This window comes from Strigops habroptila, chromosome 3 (assembly GCF_004027225.2).
Source record: "Strigops habroptila isolate Jane chromosome 3, bStrHab1.2.pri, whole genome shotgun sequence".
NCBI lineage: Eukaryota > Metazoa > Chordata > Aves > Psittaciformes > Psittacidae > Strigops > Strigops habroptila.
In genome coordinates, this window is record NC_044279.2 from 53,447,485 (window position 1) to 53,459,856 (window position 12,372).

The 12,372-nt window shown below is 42.7% G+C and overlaps 1 protein-coding gene across 1 annotated transcript; it reads left to right on the plus strand.

Moving 5' to 3' along the window:
• Positions 1-1,507: 1,507 nt before the first annotated feature.
• Positions 1,508-11,998, plus strand: PTHLH (parathyroid hormone like hormone). Its single transcript, XM_030479522.1, has 3 exons — positions 1,508-1,630; positions 7,176-7,598; positions 11,495-11,998. Exons 1-3 carry the CDS (start codon positions 1,530-1,532, stop codon positions 11,502-11,504), a joined length of 534 nt encoding a protein of 177 aa, XP_030335382.1. The 5' UTR covers positions 1,508-1,529; the 3' UTR covers positions 11,505-11,998.
• Positions 11,999-12,372: the final 374 nt, after the last annotated feature.

The window sequence follows — 12,372 nt, forward strand, 5'->3', positions numbered from 1 at the left end:
GGTCAAGGTCTGCCGGCGGAGCGGGTGGTCCCCGGCGGGTCCCTTGTCGCTGCCCGCCTCGCACGGCAGCGCAACCTGACACAGATACTTGCAAAGCCCTGGCCGGATTGACGGAGGGCGAAGTGGAAGGCGAAAGAGGGAGAGGAGGAGAAAACTTTCCACTAATTTACTTTTTTGGCCAGGAGCGCCTGTGTTCATAGACTGCGAGTCCTTTCCCCAGCCCTCCCCCTCAGCCCCCCCCTTTACTAGCGTACAATTAACATCATTAGGAATCAGCCCTCCAGCTAATAGGGGAACCGCGACCAGCAACGGTAGGTGCGTGAAAGGAAAGGCGGCAACGATTCCAGGTTGTGCTTTTGGGCTTGATCTAAAAAGTGTCCCCACTGAGGGGGGGATCGCCCGCCGCACTGTGCTGCGGCAGGGGAGGTGCTGACCTAGGGGTAAACACGAAAAGGGAGAGGTGGAGGGAGGGGGGAGGCACACAGAAAGAGACAGGAGCTCGGCTGCAGAAGATGCAAAGAGCTTGGCCGGAGTCCTCAGGGTCTGCTGAGTGCATGTGCTGTCGGGTGTCTCCCTTCGCTCCTTTTTGATTCCGGTCCCGGGAAGAGCTGATTGCTCGTCTCCTTTTTGGCTGTGGGTATCCCGACCGGGCTCTCGCTCTCTCCGCACATGTTCCTAGGGCGCCATCTCTTTGCAAAACCCTCCGTCCTCCCGCAGGTCTCCCAGAAGCGGCTTCGGAGCGTGTGAACATCGCAGGCTCCAGCGCAGTCCAACCTGCGGAGCCAAGCATGCTTCCCAGCCCCCGAGCCTGCCCAGGCTGCCGCTCCGCCTAGACCTCTCGGACTCTCCAGCTAGGCAGCGCTCTTTCCTTGAGTTCCCTGTCCCCGACACACTTGTGGACCAAACTTTCCGGAAGCTGACTGAGGACGTGAACCTGACCTTTTTTTTTTTTTTTTTTTTGCAGAGGTATACTTAAAGACAGATGTATAGATGCATTCCCCCCGCCCCATCGCCCCCGAATCTCCGTCCCTCTGTGTGTGTGTGTGTGTTTGTGTGTGTCCCTGGGTGTGTTTGCAGAGCAGAGGGGAGCTGAGCTGACTTTGGAGAATCTCTCCTTATCTGCAAAGAGGGCTTCTCCTGTAACATAAAGCCCTGAGACAGCGGCTTAGAGGACTAGAATTGATCAGGGCTCAAGGAGATAAACAGACACGCTCTCTAACCCGAGTCAAAGAGGAGCTAGACGATTTTTTAACTGATATTGAGAAAGATCTTGCCTCCGGGTAGCGAGACACAGAGAAGGAGGGAGGGATTGAAGGAGGGAGGGAGAGGCAGACAGCAGGGACGGGAGAGCGACGGAGCGAAGTTTGGAAGAAGTGAGCCGCTGCCGAGAGCTCCGCAAGTTTGTTTTTCCTCCACAGCCTCAGAGCTGGTCGAGCCGAAAGCGGGGAGCGCTTGAGGACGGAGCTGACACCCGAATCCCGCGGGACTGACCTCCCTTTCCTTTCAGGTTTTAAGACCCGGAGGATACGATGTTCACTAAACTCTTCCAGCAGTGGAGTTTCGCAGTGTTCCTGCTGAGTTATTCCGTGCCCTCTTACGGGAGATCAGTAGAGGGAATCAGCCGCAGACTGTGAGTTTTTCTTGGTTTTTTTTCCCTCTTTTGGGTGGCTGTGCGGGTGGCGAGGGGGCGCAGCCCCGCAGGCTTTGCAGCCCCAGCAGCGCTCTGCAGCGGAGCGGCTCCGGGTTACCTGTCCTAGGTAACCCAGGTGCTCCCTGGTGGCCTCTCAGCGACAGGCAGAGAGCATTTGGGACAGGGAAAGGGCGCTTTTCGGCTGGCCGGCCTTATAAAGCTTTTGGGAAGGACATGTTAAAGCTGAGGGTTTCTTCTTCCGAGGGGAGCAGCAAGGCAGCCGTGTGCTTGTCCAGCATGTGCTATTGCCCGTGCACCCTTCTGCACCCCGAGAGGGTCCTAGTAGGGAGCATCCTGTTTTATCAAAGTGCTGTGTGTTATGCTAAATAACATATACTTCTTTGGTACTGGCATGCAGCCAATATTGATAAGAGTAGGGGAGACACGCGGTAGTGAGGGCTGTCATGAAACTGAAATACTGAACAACTTCCTTGGATTTCTGCCACTTCAGGTTAAAAAAAAAAAAAAAAATCCAAAGGGAGTCCAGTATCTTGGAGGTTTGGCGGCAGAAGCATATTTTTTTGATAAATGATAATGTAACTTAAGAAAGTCTGTTCAGGAAATGACCTCTTTGCTCCTTCCAAAATAATCAGCATGGTTTATGCTAATACCCCTATGCAAAGTGCAGAGGAGAAGCCGCTGGGCTGATGTAGGAGCAGCTGTCTCACACATCTAACTCTCTGGCTTTCACTGGACTTGCATCAGATTTTCTAAGGAAGAAACATCTCAGTCATACTGCGTGGAGGGCTGTATTGTCACTGAGTTCAAAAGGAAGTCAGGATGAGGAAAGAAGGCTGGAAAATCCAATCACAACTTATACGGAAACATGACATAGCAAACAATTTCAGATGGGTTTCCTTGTAAACGTTTTATTACATACATAAGGACAAGATCTCCAAATAGCACTTCCTCTGCCATTTAAGGAACAAAGAAAATCCCTCAGGTGAAGTGACTTCAGACACACCTAAGCTTTGGCACCAGGCAGACAGCTATTACAAACCTCCTACAGCAAATTGTGTAGAACATGTTATTGCTGATAATGCTTACAGTGTATCCTTCCCAGTCCATTAATGCTGAGCTGTTTTGTACTCTTGCAAACTATTGTTGAGCTATTTCTTTCATTTGCAACCATTTTTCCTCTCTTTGAATATAGAGGAAACAAATCTCAGTTTCAGAAATAAAAAATCTGCAGTACAGTTATCCGAAAATAACTGAAGTACAGTCAAATGCTGTTATTCTCTTGGCTAGGAAACTCTGAGCTGGATCTGAGCCAGATTTGGTTTTTAAAGAAGTTAGATTTGTTAAGAAATACTCTCCTCTGGTTTTTTTTTGAAGCTGGTGTTGTTCTAACACTTGTTTTTAAAGGTCAGGATGAGAGGTCTTTCCAACATCCCCATTCCGTCCTGACGGGGGGAAGAAAAGTGGAAGCTAAGCAGCCAAAATGCATTTCTTAGCTCCCTCTTTGCTATGGCATGTAAAACACACACAAGAAACCAGTTAGCTGTCAGTTAGTGGCATTCACGTAGTTTTGTTTGTGGGTACAGCACAAACACAGACACCACACTCAAACATGTGTCCTGTTTTAATATCACCACAAACCATTCCTAGAGTTAATGGTTAATAACTCACTTAAGCCTAGAGATATTTTTTTTTCAGTCAAAGGCTTAAACCAGTAACGGATGAAAATACTGAAGCACATCATTATAACCATGCAAAAATAATCAAAATGACGTAGGCCTGGTTCTGCAGACTTTACTGAGGCAAATCTCCCATGGAAAGCAGCAGCAAATTGTCCCAAGAACAGACTGCCAGACATATTATTTGTAATAGAAATGCTTTAGCTGTTAAAAGAGTTCTGAGAAACCCAGTAATGCCTCGAAGTGAAATTAGATATTTTTATCAGCATGCCCAGACACTGCAGCATCAAGATCTGTTCAAAGCATTTTTCCTAACCCTGAGATAGGTTGAGCAGTTTTCACTCCCTCTGGAGCCAGTGGTGAGGGCACTCCGTCTTTTAAAATCCAGAGCTTTCTAGTTATTTTGTTAAACTTATGATCATCCCCAACGTGAATACTCAAGGATAACAACAGTTTAATAAGAGCAACTCTCTGAAACAGGAAGTTGTTGCTTGAAGAATGTTGCTTCTCAGTGACGCTAGATATCTAGGGTAAAAAAATGAAGAAGGAATGTGCCTGAAAAGAACAGCTTATCTGGAAGTACATGAAGTCAGGATAGTCATAAGTCATGGATTTCTACTGTTTTCCTCGTAATGAGACATTAAGTCTCGTATGTGCATAGTACTTGGATACACTAATTAGTTTGGATGCTCTGGTCAAATACAAACCACCAACATCCTTCTCTCAAAAGTGCCTACCACATGTTAGCTTAGCATTTACTGCACTTAGTTTGGGTACAGACTCTGTTTCCCTGAATGAGAGGTACCTTTTGCAGCAGGGTGGAAGGGACCTCTAGTGGGTCATCTTAACCCTGACAGCCTAAGACTTTCTTACGTATCATACCCAAGATGTGAATGCAATCATTCCAGTTTCCATTGCCTTCCTACTCTGAGTGTGTGGGTGAGACACTGTTGATATCTCTACCAAGAAGCACTTACATCAGCCTTCTCCTAGGTATACAAACATAGGAGTTGTTTGAATAATTGAGGCAGAAGGAAGCATAAGGTTAAAGAGATATGTATCTACCACATCTTTGTTTTAAAGAGATTTTTGATCTAGAGCATACAAAGGAAGTTGATAGGCAAAATGTAATCCTTAAGTCTGGCTGAGTAATAAAAGTCATGTGAAATGTAACACTACGTAATGTTATACAATCATCTGGAATGGCAGAATGTTATTTGGGGCCAGACTTGATGCTAAATATCATACAGACATTTAAACAGAAACCCACCCTTTTTGGCACACTAACCCCTCACATGTCAATCCCTGCATTATTTTGGAAAGGCATACTCACTGAAGATGTAGATCTTGTAATGCTCTTTGACTGTCTTGTGTGTACTGGAACCAAATCTTTAGGTTTCAGCTCTGTAAAATGGAATAGCTTTTCAATCAAGAGTACTGTAATAACAGGCTTTAGAGATTCAAGATTTTGTCACAGTGGGTAAATTGACCAAATACACATTACAGGATTAAGGCAGCTTTAGGTTGTCTGTGATAAAAGGAATTATTCTTGGTAGTTTACAAGAGGCAGTAGGAAAGCTTTGCTCATCACATGAGACATACATACTGTTTTAGACTCAGTAAAGCACTGAGATTTTGTATGCTTTTTATAAACTAGAAGAGTGAACGAAGAACTGCATTTCCCATGCAAATATCTTGGGAAAACAGATTACTGAAGCTAGGAATGTAACGTGAGCCACACTGGACAGTTTGACAAGAGCACAGAAGTATGCCGCTCAGAGGAGACCAAGGTGCTAGTTTTATTAGTGCACTTGCAAATCAGACTGACCTCGATAAGAAGGCTGTTAGAGATGGCTATTGGAGAGCTTCAGGGAATGCACTGCACGAAAAAATTCTCCTGGGGGAGATCTTTAGCTTGTGTTAACGGTCACAGCTGCACTCAAGAGAAAGAAACAATACGGGTTCAGCTCAGTATTATCATATTGCATTTTTGCTTAGGGACATTGAGTTGAAGGGCACAAAATATTTGCCCTAAAGCCTGAAGTCATCCAAAACTGATTTTGGGATGCTTAAAACAGAGACAATGTTTGCTCACAAGCTCAAGTATATCTAGGCCTGCTTTTGAGCAGATATCCCTACTGTATGATTTAATGAAAAACCAGCAGTCATCTTTCAGTCTCATTGTGGAATGGGGGAAAGCTGCTGTTTGAATTTTACACTAAGAGAGATGTAGTGTCACTTGAACCCACCGCTTGAACCCAATACTCAAAAAGTGCAGGTCTGCAAAGACAAAAAGTGAAGGGAGTGCTCTTAAACCAATGTGACTTGAAGTTGCCAGTTTCAGGTAGCTTGTTGATCAAATCACAGTCTAAAGAATTTGATTGAAGGGACTGAGAAACATAAGTTGTAGAACACTACGAATCATTTAGCATGCTCTTTGTTCACCACATTTTGCAACCTGGTAACATAGCAGGATAATTAGGCATAGGATAAAAGGAAGGAATATTCACTTACAGTTATGTGTCTTCTCCCATTTCATCCACATGCAGAAATAACTTCTTATCCAGCTAACTGACCAAATGATTATACGACAGGCAAGGCAGTGAATTCATTTTCTTTGGCCAGTAAGAATCCAGTCACATGGAGTACCCTGGTGCAAGATGAGAGGATACATAGCCAATCTCTGCACACTGAACTAGGGCAATTGGAAGGATAAACTGTATTATAGCATTCATGGGAACATAGCTAAAATCCCAGCCTGCACTCTTTCTGTGGTTTGCAGTGCAGCTGTGCATCTATTCCACATCAAGGCAAAAGCATGTATTTTATCACAGTTATTCATTATCCAGGTGCCACGTGTATCTTCTTTCCTCAGATGTTTCATACATTCTTTGCCAGTACAACATCTCTGAAAGACAGATAGCTAAACCACCACCCAGTTCCTTGAAAACAAGACAAAAATTAGTGAACCAAAAGGTCGTGAACTTTGGAAAAGTACCAGAGACCACTCAAACAAACCAGGATGCTCGTGAAGAAGACCCAGTGAAGAGGGCTAGCATAAAACTCAGAGAGCACAGCAGACAAGAAAACTGGCCCCAAAAGTTCACTCTTAAAGGAATACTAGAAAGGCATCTAACCCCATAATTAGACAGAAGTGGCCAAGCAGTGAATTCAACATGAGTGGCTGAGGCTCTTCTCTGCTGATGCTCAGGCTGCCTCTCTGGATAGCTCATTGTGGACTGAAGTGCCTATGTTTCAGGCACCCAAATTCATACATTTTTCCATTACGCTCCTGCAATTGAACTTATTTAAATTTAGAAATGAAATACACTTTTATGCATTTATTTATGTTTTCGAAGTACATGACTGAGCAGAAGAAAATTGTTAGAATGATGCTATATAAACACTGCTTCCGGCTTCCATACAAGTACTTGTTATTCCCTCTCTTGCTTGGCTGCAGTGCTCCATTATCTGACCCTTTGGTTTTCCTATCTCTGACAACCACCTTCCTGCTTTTACTGCCTGAAGTGTGATATATTAAGAGTTGTAACACTTTCCTAGAACAGAACAGTGACTAATCCAACTCCAGGTCCATTGCTGTACGACCAGTCAGCTGAGAATTATTACCTGCTTAGGTCTTTCCCTTCTCTGTAGGGAGCAGCTACTCTGAGAAGCAGGACTTGCTCCAGCAGTCTGACCTAACTTGATGTCTCCAAGCCTGAGAGCTGGTACACAGTCACTCACACAGTGTGGCCACCACTGCCAGAAGAGAGAGGAGCTCTGCCAAGTGCTAGGCAATAACCGAATCCTAAAGGTTTTTTTCCCCCTCCTCTCTTCTCTTTCTTTAGCAAACGGGCTGTATCAGAGCACCAGCTATTGCATGACAAGGGCAAGTCAATCCAAGATTTACGAAGAAGAATATTCCTTCAAAATTTAATTGAAGGTGTCAACACTGCAGAAATCCGTGCGACTTCAGAGGTTTCACCTAACCCTAAGCCTGCTACCAACACAAAGAACTACCCTGTACGATTTGGTAGTGAAGATGAGGGCAGATACCTAACTCAGGAGACAAACAAATCACAAACCTACAAGGAGCAGCCCATGAAGGTATCAGGGAAGAAAAAGAAAGCAAAGCCTGGAAAACGCAAGGAACAAGAGAAGAAAAAGAGGCGAGCCCGCTCGGCTTGGCTAAATTCTAGCATGTATGGAAGCATTGTGACTGAGAGCCCACTCTTGGACAACTCTGTTACTATACATAATCACACTTCAAGGTAATTCTGCTATATCTTTTGGGGGGCGTACTATATATTTACTGAAATTATTATCGTTTGGTGTGAGAGACCAAGGCCTCACTCAAAACTGGAGTAATAGCACACTGTTTTGCTCGTAACTGAGCAGTAGCTTTTCAAGCAGTGCACAGTCTCAAGGTGCTTTCTGGAGGTAAGTACCCTTCCCACCTTACGCTTGTGACAAAGTCTTTCTTTCCTATGACAAACAATTCAAGTAAAACACTAACTGCCAAAACGAACCTCCTGGAGCTGAGTTAGAAGTAGGTAGAGTTATTTCTGCAAAACCAAAGCACATCATAGCCATTAAAATTTCCTTTCCTGTTTTAATTTTAGTGTCTCTCACATCAAATCTTGGTCCCGCACTTGGGCCTCAGCAGATTGAAAGCTTTGAGTTTTATTTAAGGCTCTGCATCTATAAAATGGCGAAGTTTTCTTTCCTCCCTCTCAACGCCTCCCCTTTTTGGCAACTTTCCTACCCTTACTTTACAGTTTTTCATTTTACTTCTTAACCTTAGGGGAGAACACGGAAAATTTCCCTCTTAGTAATATCTGCAAACAGCGCAGACCAGCCTTTCACCATAAAATTTTCCCTGCCATTAGGACTTTTTAATTCAGCACCATCTTTTTGCCAGCTTGTGAAATGATTACATTACTGCTGAAAAATGTTGAGCATTGCTTTCAGAGAGAGACGTGCTTCCCCCATGTATGACAATGAAGGGTTTTTAGGGCAGTGGTGAGCTGAAGACTTCAGTCTAGGTGCCCCAAGTGACTCATCTGCTTGCAGTCATCTCCGCTTGAGTGGAAGTCTGCACACTTGCAGGCAAATCCAAGGAGTCTGTCCCTCAGTTCTCCTCAAATGTTTGCATTTTCCCACCCTTTTCTTTCTTCCTTCCCTTTGGCAGAATAGAGATGTAAGAGGAGTGCCACTTGCTTGCAGTAAATCCCTTAGACACCAGCTGTGGGATTTACTAAAAAAACCCTGCACTCCTGGGTTAAGCTTTACAGGCCACAGTTCGCAACATGCTCCATCACCTCAACTTCTGCTGGGATATACAGGATTTACCAGCATTTGGGATTAGTCATTCAGTGTCCTGGACCATAAACATGTTAGTATGGCTGTAGCAGTTAGTAACGTAGTAAGAAGGGCTGGTTTGTCTCAGCGCTTTAGGAGGCACGCTCTGGGTCTTCAGTCAAGAGACACCTGACTTTTCAATGGATGTTAAAAAACTCTGGTTGCCAATAAATAACACATGTATTTGGCAAACAGAAATCTTGAATGTAGGGAAAAAACTGTTATTTTTTCTCTTACTACTTTGTCTTTGGTTGTATATCCAAAGGCATTTGGATACCGCAGGTAAAATCCTGTTGATTTTCCTTACTCAGCCTTTCTGTTTCAAGTATGGTTGGATGGCTAAAGGCAGTCAGCTATATCTTATTGAAATTATTGCTCAAGATGCAGTATTTCTCCAGGGCAAGAAAGAGCTTCCTAAAGAGGACCTATAGTTTAGATACTTAATTGAAGATGATTAAAAAAAGAGAAGTCATAAAACAGGAAAATTAAGTTCCCCCTTCACAATGACAGAGCACACATAATATGCTGGTTCAGCTCTTAAGAAACTGGCAAAAGATATAATTTCTACAATTTAATTTCTATAATTTAAATAAAACAAGTCTCAACTCCCTGGCATGTACTTTAGGTAGAGGTAGTCAGGTTCAATGCAGCTATCTATGTGGTTGTTAGCAGAAGGTGGGCAAGCACATTTTCATGGAGGGATGACCACAGCTGAGTGAGGTTGGTTCCTCAGCTGTACTGAGCTGAATCAGAAACTTCTACTCTATCTGCTGGTGGGGGGCAAGGAAGGTGTGTGCAGACAGGATTTCCATATGCTACACCAGTAGAAACTGCTTTTGTAGCACCCCTAAGGCTAGCTGCAGTTTAGGAGAAGCATCATTACTTTACAGTGAAGAAGTGGATATGCCTAATGCAGCAGGATAAATAAGGAAGTGCAAACATAAACCTTAAGCACTTAAGCATGCTTTTCACTGTATCTTTGTGCTGCTTTTCTGCCCAACACACTGAATTAAAATCTTCATGCCAATTCCGTCCGCACAATCTTGATCCCAATTTTGAGTTTAGGCCAGAAAAAAGACCAAAAATAATGTACTCTCTAGATCTTTTGACTTACTACAGGAAATATCTCATAAAAGAAGCCAATCTTGCAAAATCTGGGACCAAATCACAGAGGGCATCTTGCAAGTAGTCATTACTATGGAGCCCATTGTCAAGATGTGGCTTAGCTTAAACTCTAAAACAAAGCCTAAACTCCAAGCCAAATTGAAAACATCACCCTCTTACAAACAGATCTGTGAAGTGCAAACACACATATACAGTCATGCTGTATGAATTGTGTGCTATTATTATACATATTGTGATATAGCCTGAATACATCCTAATATTGCCAATTAATTACTAAGGAGCTTCATGCTAGTATTTCCATTCCAGGCACTTAAAAATTGTTTCTCAGGGACATTCCAGCTGTATTCCCATTCCAATTCAATTAAGCTGTTCTTACCTAATTTCCTAAGAAACGTCTCAAACGAGTAGACTCCCTAACGTTAAATGTAGTCTCACTTTCAATGTGCACATTTAAAAAAACCCCTCAAACTCTCAAGGATTTGCATTTTCTTGTGTCTCACACCCACACATGCCTGCCCACAGCTTTGGTGATCAGTCCAGCCGCAGGGCAAATCCAGCTCCATCCTATATAGCTTTGTATTCCACCCTATAGCTGTTTCCCAGGGAAAAAATGTGCATTACAGAAATGTGCTGTTCACAGGGAAAGAAGGGAAAAAAGCCCAACCCTTCAGCATTCCCTGTGGCACCACTAAGAATTTACTTAAAATAATATTGTAGTATAAGTAATATACTAACAGGGTAGGAACTGGCTCTGCTTTTGTTCTCATGCCCTCAGAAGGAAGGGAAGAGTAGAGATCTCACACCAGGCTGCCAGTATGCCTTAGAAAACTCCCAAATCTTTGGACTTTATACAGCTGACTGTTTCAGCTTGGACTGAATGCAGTGGGAGTTAGAGCTTAACACGAGGAGATGCTTCTTTTCTTTCAGGTCCAAGCTCTTTGGCTTACAGAAGGAAACTTTCAGGATTTATAATCTTTTCTTTCATTCAAGAGTTTAAAGAGACACACTATCAAGGGTCTGGTTACTTCAAGACCTGAGCTGCCTTTACTGCATGAGTACTGCATACATTCATGTACATAACACCACAGAAATATGTACCTCTAAGGTGAACAGACCCTTGTCTAACAAGTGGTCTGTGTGGAAAAGATAGACCAAACAAACCCCATGGCATTGTTTTAATCATAAACTTGGCATTATACCCAAGCAGTTAACAGCAGGAGCATGATTGCCAAAGTGTTCAATAAGGACTGTCTCCTTCTTATCTTCCAAACAAGTTTCTCATTTCTTTGTTTTGTTTTGGATTTTTTTTTTTCCATTTAGCACTTGGCATATTTATTATAGGTTGATGCAATTTTTCTACCTGTAGCATTCAGGAATCTTCTTGCATGAGGCTCTAATGAAAACTAAAACCCTTTCCTATTTCTCTGGATGTACAATATAGTGGAATAGATGGCCTCAGTGTTGTGACAAACTGCAGGTCTCCATACTGGTACCTGAGTTGTATTGAAGCAAATGTAGTAGAGGTCTTCAAAAGATGTCTAAAGCTGGCCCTATTATTTCAAATGTGTACCAGCAAGGCTTACCCATTGTAGTCTGTGGCACTCTTAATATTAATTTTATGTCCATGTATTTGAAGTGAAAATTAATTTTTCTGTTTTTTCTGTCCATTTTTTCTTTGCAGGAGGCGCTGACATTTTCAGCAAGAGATTTTTGGAAGACATATTGCAGTATTCTGTAATAGTGAACATATGGGAAGTATTAAAATATTTATTACCTGTAAATATTGTAAATGCTCAGAATAAAATCTTCTCCCCCCCCCCCCCGCTCTCTGAAACTGCACATTTGGTTATTGTGAAATTTCCCCCCTTTTTTTTTTTTTCCTTTTTTTTTGGCTAAGCCTAAGACAATTATTATTGTCACATTTACCATAATTTATTTTGTGAACTGGTGTATTTATTTTGTGAACATATCTTGGTGCTGCTGACTTTCTATATTTTTTGTAACATAATGCACTTTAGATATACATATCGAGTACATTGATAACTGACATAAAATGTTCCTGTTTTGTGGTTGACTTCAATGAATGCCTACATACAATTGTTCAAACTGATTTTCCTTTGTGCATGTATAATAGCAGTATTTTAAAATTTGTAAAGAATGTCTAATAAAATATAATCTAATTAAATCACGACTCAGAAGGAAAAGTGTGTCCTTTAGGAATTTCAAGAGCAGGAACACTATTTTTTTCTTTACTACTTTTGAAAATTGTTTTAAATTTAAAGTGTTTACATTGGTTCAAACTCCCACATTTTCACATTAGCTTTTACTTAAAAAACATTCAGAACATATTTTGTTCCAGTGCTCTGTTTGAAGTCAGCTAAGTTGCTGAACAACCTGGAGGTACTGTCATATAGCTCAGACACTGCTGCAGGGAAGGCATGATTCCCAACCTTTCCAGCCCCAGCCCTGCAAAGGCTGAAGCATTATGATCTCCAAATGAGAGTATGTGAAAGGCAGCCCCAGGGGATGCATCACTTACTACACTCTTGGAAGGTGCTT